General features: G+C 41.7%; 1 protein-coding gene across 1 annotated transcript in view; it reads right to left on the bottom strand.

The window, feature by feature from the left end:
- Positions 1-3,336: 3,336 nt before the first annotated feature.
- Positions 3,337-12,982, bottom strand: part of MUC2 (mucin 2, oligomeric mucus/gel-forming) — a 73,251-nt gene continuing 63,605 nt past the window's right edge. Inside the window, exons 45-48 of the mRNA XM_032212759.1 lie at positions 9,204-9,332; positions 7,100-7,139; positions 5,342-5,471; positions 3,337-3,619 (exon numbers count right to left, since the gene is read on the bottom strand). Coding sequence (XP_032068650.1) covers positions 3,337-3,619; positions 5,342-5,471; positions 7,100-7,139; positions 9,204-9,332 — 582 coding nt within the window. The remainder of the gene's footprint in view (positions 3,620-5,341; positions 5,472-7,099; positions 7,140-9,203; positions 9,333-12,982) is intronic.

Raw genomic sequence — 12,982 nt, 5'->3', positions numbered from 1 at the left:
CATACAGTAATGTTTTTTTCATTAAAGTTGGCACAATTCTGATTAAATTCTCAATTTCCAGAGTCATTTTAGAAATATTTCCTCAGCCTTTTAGTCCTCCTAAAAATAATATCCTTTGCTTGGTCCCCTTGCATAGGAATACATTTTCAAACAAGTTTTTTTTAAAAGTTGTGCCTAACCAGTTCTGTCCCCAATCATCACCCACAATTTTGGAGCATTTTTTTCCAACACGAAGATAGCTTAGCATAATAAACTTACTTCAAAAGAGAGCAAGAGAATCTGAAAATAGAGTTTATTTGACAAACATCGAGTTAGGTGGGGTGTCTTCTTGTTATTATTTTTGTCATTAATTTCCTGCAGCATTCAAAATAGGAGTCAAACCTCATGATTTACAATCTCTTGTAGTGCCACCCAACCATCACTATGCTGATGTAAAGGCTGTCATCATTTGTGATTTATTGCAACAGAAATGCCTGGGTGATGCTATAACATACTGTAAATCACTAATGAGGAAATGCCCCAGATTGCAGAGTGGAATGACTTTTAAAATCAAATCCTAGACACCTCACTTCACTGGGGAAGGAGCATATAAACTCACATGCATACACAAATTAATCTTGTTTCCAGATGAATATTAAGTTGAAGACATTTTGATGATCCTTTTGGTTGACAACTTTATGTGGGGCATCGCTAAGCAGACATACTCATCTATATGGTGATATCTCTCTGATTTAATGGGACGCGGTAGATCAGTGGCTAAGATGGTGAGTTTGTCGATCAAAAAGGTCAGCAGTTCGGTAATTCAAATCCCTAGTGCCGGGTAACACAGTGAACTCCTGTTACTTGTCCCAGCTTCTGACAACCTAGCAGTTCGAAAGCCAAAAAAATGCCAGTGGAAAAATAGGGATCACTTTTGGTGGTAACAGCATTCCATGCGCCTTTGGTGTTTAGTCATGTTGGCCACATGTCCATGGAGACACCTTTGGACACCGCTGGCTCTTTCACTTTGAAATGGAGATGAGCACCGTCCCCTAGAGTTGGGAACAACTAGCACGTATGTGCAAGGGGAATCTTTACCTTTACCTCTGATTTTTTTCTAATGTTCAAATGAGATTTTCTCTCTCTTTATGGTATTTGGGAGCATGGCAGCCTTTGCCTCCATGCTTAATTTTATGAGTGACAAAGGAATGTCTGAATAGGAGGCATAAGAAACATAAAATGAAGCATTTGCAATGTTTTTCCTCAATGGCACAAACGTCATTAATTAAATTGCATCTGCCCTTGTCTTTAGCTTAGTGTAAATTCCACTCTTCCTTTTTCTCTTCTTTACAGCACTTTCTTTACTAAAGTTCAATGAAAGTAAATTTCTGGGGGAATATTGACCACTCGGGTAAGTTGCTATGAATCAGCTGTAGAAAGAAGACTATTATAGCTTAAGAAACCAGGCAGGTTCTTGTGAAACACTGTAACCGTTTATTCAGAAGCTGAAGGATTTGTAACAGTAACTCGCAACAATGTAACAAGTGAAAGCCGGCTAGGCGGCAGTAGCTGAGGCAGCTGAAACAATGTAGCAATCAGCAAGGTGATTGCTCTAACAAGACAGTTAACTGTTAAAACGGCTTGCCTTTTATACAGCAGGCAGCAGGCTCGTGTTACAGCTCGCGCGGATGACAGCTCGGCAACTGACAGGCGCGTCTGATTGGCTAAGATGCGCCTGGCTGCTTCCGAGCTGTCATTCGTAACAGCGAGGACTTTCTTCAATACACAACAAAGACAACTTGTAGTTAATAAATAAACATTGCTATGTTGGCTGGAAGAACAGCACTGTGCATTGGAGCAGTGTGTGTACTACGTGCACATGTCTTGCAGTGGTGGGTTGCCATTTTTTTTTACTACTGGTTCATGCGCGCTCATGCACAGAAGCATCCAGGTGGGTGGGCAGAGCCCCCTGCCAGCTCTACTGCCAGTTTGCCCAATCCAGGCCGAACCGTGAGCAACTGACCTCTGATGTCTTGATAACCACATTCTTCATTTGCTGCTGCATAAATTGCAAAGAACAAAAAAACAAAAAGCAAAGCAAAACAGAATCTAGCAACCACAAAACAGGATATGTGTTGTTGGATGTGTATGCACACACACACACACACACACACACACACACACACATCTTTTGAGAGGATTTCATTGAAGATACAGCATGTCCATGAAGAGATCATATAAATGCACTCTACTGACTTTTCAGCATTGCTCTTTGCTTTTGGCAGCAGAGTCAACACAATCCTCAACAGATGCAGAGGTGGGTTGCTGCTGGTTCGGATGGTTTACCCAAGCCAGTAGTTCTGAGCACCGGTTGATCCTGCCCACCCGCCTCGACGCTACCCGGCCCTAGATAGCTCACTTTCTGGCTCACTCACCCCGCCCCACAGCCCAGCTGATTTGCCTGCCTCGCCTGTTCTACTAACCGTGGCTGACCTGGCAGGTGTGGAAGAAGTCTCCCTCATCGGAAAAGCTTTGTTCTAAGTCCTGAGTGTGTGCTCAAATTTTTGGTGAACTGGTTTGTTAAAGTAAGTGTAGCCCATCTCTAAACAGATGTATATAGGAATCAAAAAGAAGTTAGTTTGGAAGGAAATATGAGTCTTGGGCCTGTCATCTGAGATTGCATGTATTTGGAAGACAGATTCAAAAACAGTCTTGGATAATATTATCGGCCATGTGTATGTAAGTATTTATAGTTCAATAAGACCATGGAAAAACCCAGCAAAACACCTCTGGAAACTCAGCAAGTTACTGGCATTTCCCTCATAGATCAGCAACATTTCTTCTGAAGGATAAATTTTATAATAGTAGAAGCACAAGTTTTAAGAAATTCAAAAACCACGTTGACAAAACCGGAAATGGAGACCTCGCTTTTTGAAATATGCCTTTAATTAACCGAAGCAAAAGAAGCTGATTCAAAAGTCCAAGTCATACAACCCATCCTTCATTTTTTTCATACATATATAAGAAAAAAATATTGTTATTTTCTTTTTAGTGCAAATAAATAAGTGAGCACATTAAAGGACAGCCAAAGGAGGTGGGGGTTGGGATCAGACTGAGAAGGCTGAAGAAAAGGAGTGTCCAACTTTGGCAGCTTTTAAGACTTGTGGACTTCAACTCCCAGAATTCCCCAGTCAGCAAAATTCTGAGAGGTGAAGTCCACAAGTTTTAAAGCTTCCAAGGTTAGACATCCCTACTATAGAAAAGTAAGGCAAAGTGGTTGATTATAATAGTAGTCACAATATATTTCTTCACTGTGCATCAACAGTTATCTTATTTCATTCCAAAGCTTTCCTTCTTTTAAGTTCTCTTCCCGATGGCCCTCAGAGCTTTCCTGACCCGTTCTAATGCTTTCTCTTCCTGGGGCACTTGCGTGGTGTTTCCTTTGTTCTCCATGTATTCTTCTGAGGAGCTTTGGTCGATGCCACATCCAGACTTCATGCACTCGCAGCGTTCTACATGGATGTACCTGTATTTCTTTCTGATGCCACCAGGACACAACAGCATGATTTCTTTCTTGGTTGTTTTTGACTCTCTGCAGCAGCCACACGTATGCGTCATGGAATTAGCTTCAGGAGAGTATCTGTTTTTATAATGCAAAACGAAGAAAGAGTTAGTTACATTTGCTCACGTTATGTGTGATTTTAAAGAGGGTGCTTGTGCTGAAGATCGGGGATGTGATGTTGCAGAACCTCTACCATAAGAGAAGAAAATTTTCCACTGCTTATTTTCCAGGAGCTTAAACTATGTCTTCCATAACACCCAGCCAAGGTATAAGGTCCTTTAAATATTGGGCCATCTTTTAAAATTAAGACAGAAACACTCAGTCTTTTTTATTTAGGAGAATTAAAAGGACCAAAGTAACACAAGTCTGGCTGAATTTAGGGCAAATTAGTTGAATCTACTATACCCGTGATGGCGAACCTATGGTAAACGTGCTACAGGTGGCATGCGGAGCCCTCTCTGCAGGAACTCGAGCCGTTGCCCAGCTCAGCTCCACCGTGCTTGTGTACATGCCTCCCACTGGCCAGCTGATTTTCGGGCCTCTGCCGCACATGTGGGTGCACATGCATGGGGAGGTGTGGGGGCGGGATGGGACTGCAGGCGTGGGGCATCCCATTTTTGGTCCCAGGAGGCTTTAGGGAGGCCTACTAGACCCAAAATGGGTTGCATGTATCTGTGTGCGGCAACCTCTCCCCCCCCCCCCCGCAGCCTCTTTTTGGTTCCAGGAGGCTTCAGGGAGGCTTGCTAGACCCAAAACGGGCCATGGTGGTGTCACACGTGCATGTGTGTGGTGTAATGGGGGGGTGACATTGCATTATAGGTGTGGGCATGCATCATGTGTTGTTGTGCACACACACACACACACTTTCGGCATGCAAGGACAAAAAGGTTAGCCATCACTATATTATACTATTCACTATTTGACTACTCCAAAAGATTACCTTATTATATTCCTACCAATAGCAATATCATTTTTAAAACCCATCAGAAAACATGGCCACAGAGGGTTAGATCCAGAAATTCATCCATTGAAGTAAATGTATGGAAGATTACTGTTTTATCTTTTATTTTTCCTATAGACAATAAGGCTTTATGAAAATGTTCCTCCAAATAGCAGGTGATTCTGCTGAAGAGGTGGGCTGAGTCAAGAGACTGAGGTTAAGGAAAAGGGACAGTGAGAAATTCTAGCAGAAGCATCTTCTCTGAGAAGATATCTTCATCCCAAAGTCTTGTGAATTCTCCTCCAGTAAATCTCTCAAAATTTATCTTTGTTAATTTGGAAAGTTCAATGAAGGGTTGGAATCTTTAAATAGTCCATAGTATTAAATAATTAATGTTATTCATATACAAATAATAGTTATACCTTTGACAGCTAATATTTAAGATTGTTTCTCAGGAGGAAGACCTCAGTTGAAACATGCTCAACGTCATCCATTTTTTTAATATCTGAATTTTTATTTTTTTTCCCCTACAATCCATATCCTCAACTTGCTTTTCCAAGGAAAACCAAATTGCATCTTTGGCAGCAGCCCTAAAGCTTATTCCCTTCAATTCAGTTTTAATAAGGTTTTCAATTGCCCATAATAATCTATACATCGGGAATTTGCCTATTATAATCCATTCTTCCAAGTAGAAACCATTCATTATCCTTATTTCATTTATCAAAATAATCTGTTTTCCAGGTCTCTTATTGTACGGCTGGGAATGGGAAAAAAAGATAATTTAATAACTTTGAACAAAGATAGAAAGCTGGAGTTGTCTTGCACACAAGCATATCAGTGGATTTCAGCATTTTACATACAGTGAAAAAGTTCCACATGTTCCTTCACACCGAGTCACAGGGACTAGTTCCTCTGAATGGCAGCCATTGTAGTTGATCTGGTCCATTGTTTGAATGGGACTGCACAATGGGGTATCTGGCATCAATATACCTATCAAAAAAGAGGAATAAAAAGACGGTCATTCAAATACAAGCATAAACTTCAAGCTTTTTGTTCTCCTGGATGGAGCGTTCAGCATAGTCAACAATTTTCTCTCCAAAATTTGTGTCAAATGTCTAGTTAAATGTAATTTGGTTGGGTATCTGAACGGGAAAGAACGCCCATGAAAATTTCAAAACCAGATATTTTCGATAGGAAAATTAAACCATTATCAACCTTTCTAATGGAACAAGTGAGTATTTTTTTGAAAGTTAATTTTTGCATAGAAGTTTTCAATAGAGTATAAATAGGGATGCTTCCATTAGTTTTAAATTGGGAAGATATAAAAAATGCAAATGAAGAGAATTAATTTTCCTGTGCTTTATCTGAATACAAATGCCACATTACAAAAAAAAAAGTTAAAACAGCTGCACAAATAACTAACCCAACATAGCAATAGCAATAGCAGTAGACTTATATACCGCTTCATAGGGCTTTCAGCCTTCTCTAAGCGGTTTACAGAGAGTCAGCATATTGCCCCCAAAAATCTGGGTCCTCATTTTACCCACCTCAGAAGGATGGAAGGCTGAGTCAACCCTGAGCCGGTGGGATTTGAACCGCTGAACTGCTGATCTAGCAGTAGCCTGCAGTGCTGCATTTAACCACTGCGCCACCTTGGCTCTTGGACATTTATATAAATGAGCATCATTAGCCTAGCATCTATACATGGCTATCCAATCACCAAGCTCATTGAAAAAAATAGTGTAGCAGCTCCGGCCCTTTGGAATAAACTCCCTGCGGAGATCCGGCCCCTCACCTCTCTCTAGGCCTTCCGGAAAGCTGTCAAAACCTGGCTGTGCCGGCAGGCCTGGGGTTGATGAGTTCCCCTCCCCTCTCGACTGGTATGGCTGTGTGATTTTCGTGTATTTTAATTATGTGTACTGTTGTTTATGTTCCCTTTCCCCTTTGAGTTGTTCGCCGCCCTGAGTCCCTCCTGGAGAAGGGCGGCATACAAATAAACCAAAACTGAAACTGAAACTGAAACTGAGTTTGAATCTGTTAAAATAAGAACCTATCCCATTTCTTCTTCCAGGTGTAAAGTCCTATAATCTAGCAGATAGATAACAGCTTCCTTTCTTCCAGGCATGTTCCTGGAAGGAACTAGGAAAACTTTCTGTTTCCTCAACATTTTTAGTGGGATTTTCATCTCTTCCAAAATATCAAGGAAAATTAAGGAAAATCCTTAATAAACCTATCATGTAAGAATGCCATACGGCAACATTTACAATTCAGTTTAGTTCCGTTGAAGGGACAAAGCTCTAGAGCCAATCATTCTTTAAATCACACCAATACAACCTTCTTAACTAGGGATGTTTTCATGTTTGCCAATTGTTCTTTTTAACACAGTTCATTATTCAAGCAAATATGTATAAGTAAAGCATCAATAGAATGAGCATCACTTGTATTCCATCAAATTATTGATTTTCTTCAATAGAAAAGCAATAATTTGCTAGAATGCAAATGGATGAACCTATCTCAAATAAATATTGATTGGTATAATTTAATTGCCCCTCCCCCTTCCTCATTGTATAAAGACTAATTCCTTAGAATGGAAGTGTTTATAGTTTTATAATACTTACATGTCTTACAACATCCATTAGGCAAGGGTACAATGGTGCCCTGCAAACAAAATAATAATATAACAACAATATGAATAACCACCTACTAGGACTGCAAATTGTACTGAAATAATTGCTCTGATGTTCTGCAATGTAATATCCACCATGTTTCCTAAGAATTATGGGATTTGTAGGTTATGATATTGCATGGGACACATAGGGTGGAGAACAACTTTCCTTCTACCTTATTTCTTACATGAAGAACAAGTGAGAAAAATATGCTAATCTCAAACATGATCATGGTGCAGATTCCTTTACTCCGTAAATTATTTGAAGGAAGAATTATTTCCTTCCATAGTGGAACTATAAACATGTGTTTGTATTTTTCTATTCTGTATTGATCCTACTGGGATTACCCTGAAGCCTAAGAACTATCCACATTGCTTAATTGCCTTGTCACCAGAACAGGTCATGATCCATTTTTGAACAACAGAAGTAGATGATATCTGTCTGAAATGTTCCAGAATTCTTAGTATTCTTTAAAGAATCATCATCATCATCATCATCATCATCAACATCATCATCATCATCATCATCATCATCAGTCAAATGCAAAAAACCGCACTGCTTGGATCTGCACGCATATTACAAAAATACATTACGACGTCCTAGGCCCCTGGGTGGGACCCGACTAGTAACCAATGCCAAATCCGGCGAAACAACTGGCCGCTGTGATACAATTCTGTTGTTGTGAATAATAATAATAACAACAGCAGCAGCAGCAGCAGCAGCAGCAGCAGCAGCAATATCCTTTTGGTATAATATTAGATTTTCAGTTGATAACTTTCTCTGCAAATTATATCTATTTCTTTCAACATCGTCAGCATAGCATAATGAATAATGCTTGGGGCATTGTGGTAATATGTGGGAATGACCTTGAAGACCCTCTATCTAGGCTGCAGGTGTTTCAATTATCTCCGAAGGTCATTCCCACATACCATTGCATCTTTTTAAAGTTTAAAAGAACATTTATAGTTTCCTTCTTTAAAAAACAAAGGACTCTAAAGTTTAATGTTGTTTATCTCTTGTGAGATGAATCTGTTTCTCAAAGGGGAAGAAAGGCCTAAAACCTTTCATTACATGCTTTTATACTGAAATTCTAGAAGAATTATTTCATTTTCCCATTCATTTTTCTCCTTTCACTGGCAATTATGGGTGCTGAGTGTCTTATCTTATACAATGGGCTGAACATGCCAGATGAGACACTCTCTGGAAGATGGCCAGTGACAGGAGAAGCTGCAAGCCACTCCCCTAACAAAGGGCAGGCCAGGAGCTATAAACTCAGAGGACTTCTGGGAATGAATTATTGAAACCTCTGACCTTTGACCTTATGGGTTGTGCTGTGATACCTCAATATGAATAAATCATGTTTAAGAATAATTAATTGTTGTCTTTAAATGATCACCTTTTCCAGCCTGAACCATCTTTGTTTGCTTGCTTATTTTTCAGTAATAATTGCTACATTGTTCCAGCAAGCCACATAAAATATCAACTCTTGCTTCTACCCTATTCAATCTGAATCAAGTAACACTCCCCCCACCCCCAGTGGTGGGTTTCAAAAAATTTTGGAACCTACTCTGTGGGTGTGGCCTCCTTTGTGGGAGTGGCTTGCCGGCCATGTGACCTGGTGAGAGTGGCTTGCTGGCCATGTGTTTTCTTTCTTTCTCTCTCTGTCCCTCTCTTTTTCCTTCCTTTTGTTTCTCTGTCCCTTTTTTCTTTCATCTCTCACTCTTTTTCTTTCTTCTTTCTTTCTTTCTTTCTTCTTTCTTTCTTTCTTCTTTCTTTCTTCTTTCTTTCTTCCTTCTTTCTTTCTTTCTTTCTTTCTCTTTCTCTCTCTGTCTCTCTCTTTCTGTCTGTCTGTGTGTGTGGCAGTGGTGGGTTTCAAAATTTTTTGGAACCTCTTCTGTAGGTGTGGCCTGCTTTCCGGGTCCACTCGTGGAACCTCTTCTAACCGGTTCGGTAGATTTGACGAACCAGTTTTACCGAATAGGTGCAAACTGGTAGGAACCCACCTCTGCTCCTCCTCCCCACAACATCATATGTGTAGGTTCAACTTTTAACTCACCGGTTGGCATTTATTCTCATCAAATGTTGGGCACTGAATCATAGAGGTAGAGGAAATCAGCTGCCTGTGAATCCTCGTACAGCTGTAAATAGTACAGTTGTCTTTTGGATCATTCTGACTTTCACCAGGCTGTTTGGAAGAAGGAAATAAGTTCAGGACTAAAGAGATTCCTATTTGTTAAAAACCTTTCTTCTCACAAAGAGCAGAGTAGACATTCAATGGAGGCATCCTATTAATGAAAATTAATTAATATGATAAATCCTTTCTCCACCAATTGTGCCACTCATACTTGAGATATGAGAGGCTATAGAACAGGGGTGGGCAATTAATTTTCCTAAGGGCCACATGAAAAACGGGGACTGGTGAGGAGGGCCAAATCAATAAGGCTGTGAGATGAAGTGGTAGAGAGAGAGCTCATTAAATTTGCAGACAACACCAAGCTGGCAGGAATAGTCAACGATCTAGAGAATAGACTCAAGATACAGAAGGATCTAAAGCAGTGGGTCTTAACCTTCCTAATGCCATGACCCTTTAATACACTTCCTCATGTTGTGGTGACCCCCAACCATAAAATTATTTTATGTTTTCTGTATTTTTTTGAAAATATGTGTTTTCCTATGGTCTTAGGAGACCCCTGTGAAAGGGTCGTTCGACCCTCAAAGGGGTTGCGACTCACTGGTTGAGAACCACTGATCTAGAGGGACTTGAACATTGGGGCCTATCTAGCAAAATGAAATTCAGTGGTGGGTAAAGTAGGGTTCTACATTTAGGCAAGAAAAACCAAATGAACAGGTATAGAATAAGTGGCAACTGGCTCAATAGTACTAACTGTGAGAAGGATCTTGGAGTCCTAGTGGACAACCACTTAAATATGAGCCAGCAGTGTGCAGCAGCTGCCAAAAAAAACCAACACAGACTTAGGCTGCATTAACAGAGGAATAGAATTAAGATCCCGTGAAGTGTTAATACCATTTTATAATGCCTTGGTATGAGGCCTTGGAATCTTGCATCAGTTTTGGTCGCCATGATAGAAAAAAGATATTGAGATGCTAGAAAGTGCAGAGAAGAGACCAAGCAAGGAAGCTCCTTTGTCAGTAGCAGAAGGACAGAACAGAAAGAGAAAATTAGAGGAAATAAAAAAAAATGTAAAGGAATGAAGTTTTTCAACTTTTGATTTATAAGCCACATTCATTTTCTTATTTCCATTCCAACTTTTACTCAATTTCCCTCGCCCTTGTTTTATTGAGATTTGTGTGCCTCGAGTTACCATTATTTTTCTTGCAATTTCCATCAAGACTAACCCTGTTAATGCTTGTAGGCACAATTGAACAACCCACTCAGGACCTCATACCCTCAAACTACAACAGTGAACTAGACAAAATAAATTGGGAAAAAATAGATACGAATATGCCAAAACCCATTTCTTATAAGTGGAAAAATTAGATATGAATATTCCCATAGTCATTTCTTATATCATTTTTGCATTGATTCTGTATAATAATAACTATAAACTCAATGGAAATGCATTAGTTGTTTTTTTCCATTTGTGCTTAATCTGAATGCATATCCTCTGGAGAAATTTTGCATAGATGCCTAGATATTGTAAGGATAGTGGATTAAGGAAAATCATGAGACGGTTCTGATGCAGTGACAAATCTTCAATTCCCCCCCCCCCCCCCCGCAACATTTTTTCACATTCTAGCATGTAGCAATGCCAAGAAAAGCATTGCCTTCCATTGGTGAGACATCCGAGTCAGCTTGGGAGATCATGGCTTCCATGATAGCTATGGACTAACTCAGTTAATTCAAGAATCCCCTCATAACAGGGGACACACGCTCGACCTGATTTTTGTCTCTGGACAATGGATCAATGATCTAGATTTAGGGGATATTTCTATCCAACCCTTCTATGGTCAGATCATTTCCTCCTTAGGCTTGATTTCTATACTGCCCCCCTCGCCGCAGGGAGGTGGAACCAATTAAATGGTTCCGTTCCAGGCGCCTGATGGACCCTGAAAGGTTCCTGATGGAGCTTGGGACTTTTCCTGAATCCCTTGCTCACCGTTCGACCGAAGCTCTAGCGGAAGCCTGGGATAGGGCAGCCACTGGGGCCTTGGACGGCGTTGTGCCTTTGCAACCTCTGACCCGGTGCCGATCCTGGGTAGCTCCCTGGTTTACTGAGGAGCTCCGGGAGATGAAACACCGGAAAAGACGCCTAGAGAGTGATTAGAGAGCCAGCCGGTCCGAATCCGATTGAACACTAGTAAGAATTCATATTAAATCCTACTTAGTGGCAATAAAAGCGGCAAAACAGCAACATTTTTCCGCTCTTATCATGTCCACAGATAACTGCTCAGCTGTCCTGTTTAGGGTGACCTGGTCCTTACTTAATCAAGGAACTGGGGAAGACCCCTTTCAGGGTAGGGCTGAGGAATTTGTTCAGTATCTGCAGGATAAAATCGCTCAGATTCGGGCAGGCTTAGACTCTGACTGGGTAGATTCGGGCAAGTTCACAGGGATGAATCTTGTGCAAACTATCTGGGATGAGTTTGACCCTGTGACTCCCGAGGGCATGGACAGGATTATGGGGAGACTCAGTGCTGCCACCTGTGTGCTGGACCCATGTCCCTCTTGGTTAGTTTAGGCTTCCCTGGAGGTGACACGAGGCTGGCTCCAGGCAATTACCAATGCTTCATTGAGACAGAGGTTCTTTCCCACCATCTTGAAGGAGGCGGTGGTGAGGCCCCTCTTTAAGAAGCCTTCCATAGACCCAGCCTGGACAACTATTGTCCAGTCTCCAACCTTCACTTCGTAGCAAAGGTTGTTGAGAGCGTAGTAGCACGTCAGCTTCCCCAGTACCTGGACGAAGCTGCCTATCTGGATCCATTTCTGTCAGGTTTCAGGCCCAGGTACAGCACAGAGACAGCATTAGTCGCATTGGTTGATGATTTCTGGCGGGCCCAGGACAGGGGTTATTCCTCTTTCCTGGTTCTATTAGACCTCTCGGTGGCTTTTGATACCATCAACCATGGTATCCTACTGCGACAACTTGGGGGGTTGGGAGTGGGGGGCACCTTTTTGCTATGGTTCTCCTCCTACCTGTCGGATCAATCGCAGTTCATGTTGACTTAAGGGCAGAGATCGACCCCGAGGTGCCTCACTTGTGGGGTGCCACAGGGGTCAGTTCTCTCACCCCTCCTGTTCAACATATACGTGAAACCACTGGGTGAGATAATCTGTGGTTTTGGGGTATGGTATCATCAATACGCTGATGATACCCAACTTTTCATCTCTACCCCAAACCACCCAAACGATGCCCTCGACATGATGTTCCGAAGCCTGGAGGCTGTACGGATCTGGATGGGGACAAACATGCTCAAGCTCAATCCCTCCAAGACTGAGTGGCTGTGGTTCCCATCATCCTGATTTGTGCATCTTGTACCATTTTGATGATAGGGGAAGAAATTTTAGCCTCCTCAGAGAGGGCCTGCAATCTGGGAATCCTCCTGGATACGCGGCTTAGTTTAGAAGAACACCTGATGGCCATGACCAGGGGGGGCCTTTTACCAGGTTTGCTTGGTACACCAGTTGAGCCTCTTCCTGGATCGGGATGTCCTGTGCACGTCACTCATGCCCTCATCCTTTCTCTCCTGGACTACTGTAACACTCTCTACATGGGGCTGCCCTTGAAGAGCACCCGGAGGCTTCAGCTGCTCCAGAATGTGGCCGCGTGGGTTGTCATGGGGGTACCTAGGTGCTCCCATGTTACAACCCTTTTA

Source organism: Thamnophis elegans, chromosome 1, assembly GCF_009769535.1.
Source record: "Thamnophis elegans isolate rThaEle1 chromosome 1, rThaEle1.pri, whole genome shotgun sequence".
Taxonomy (NCBI): domain Eukaryota; kingdom Metazoa; phylum Chordata; class Lepidosauria; order Squamata; family Colubridae; genus Thamnophis; species Thamnophis elegans.
Note: the sequence above shows the minus strand (reverse complement) of the source record. Positions and strands in the feature narration are given on the sequence as shown.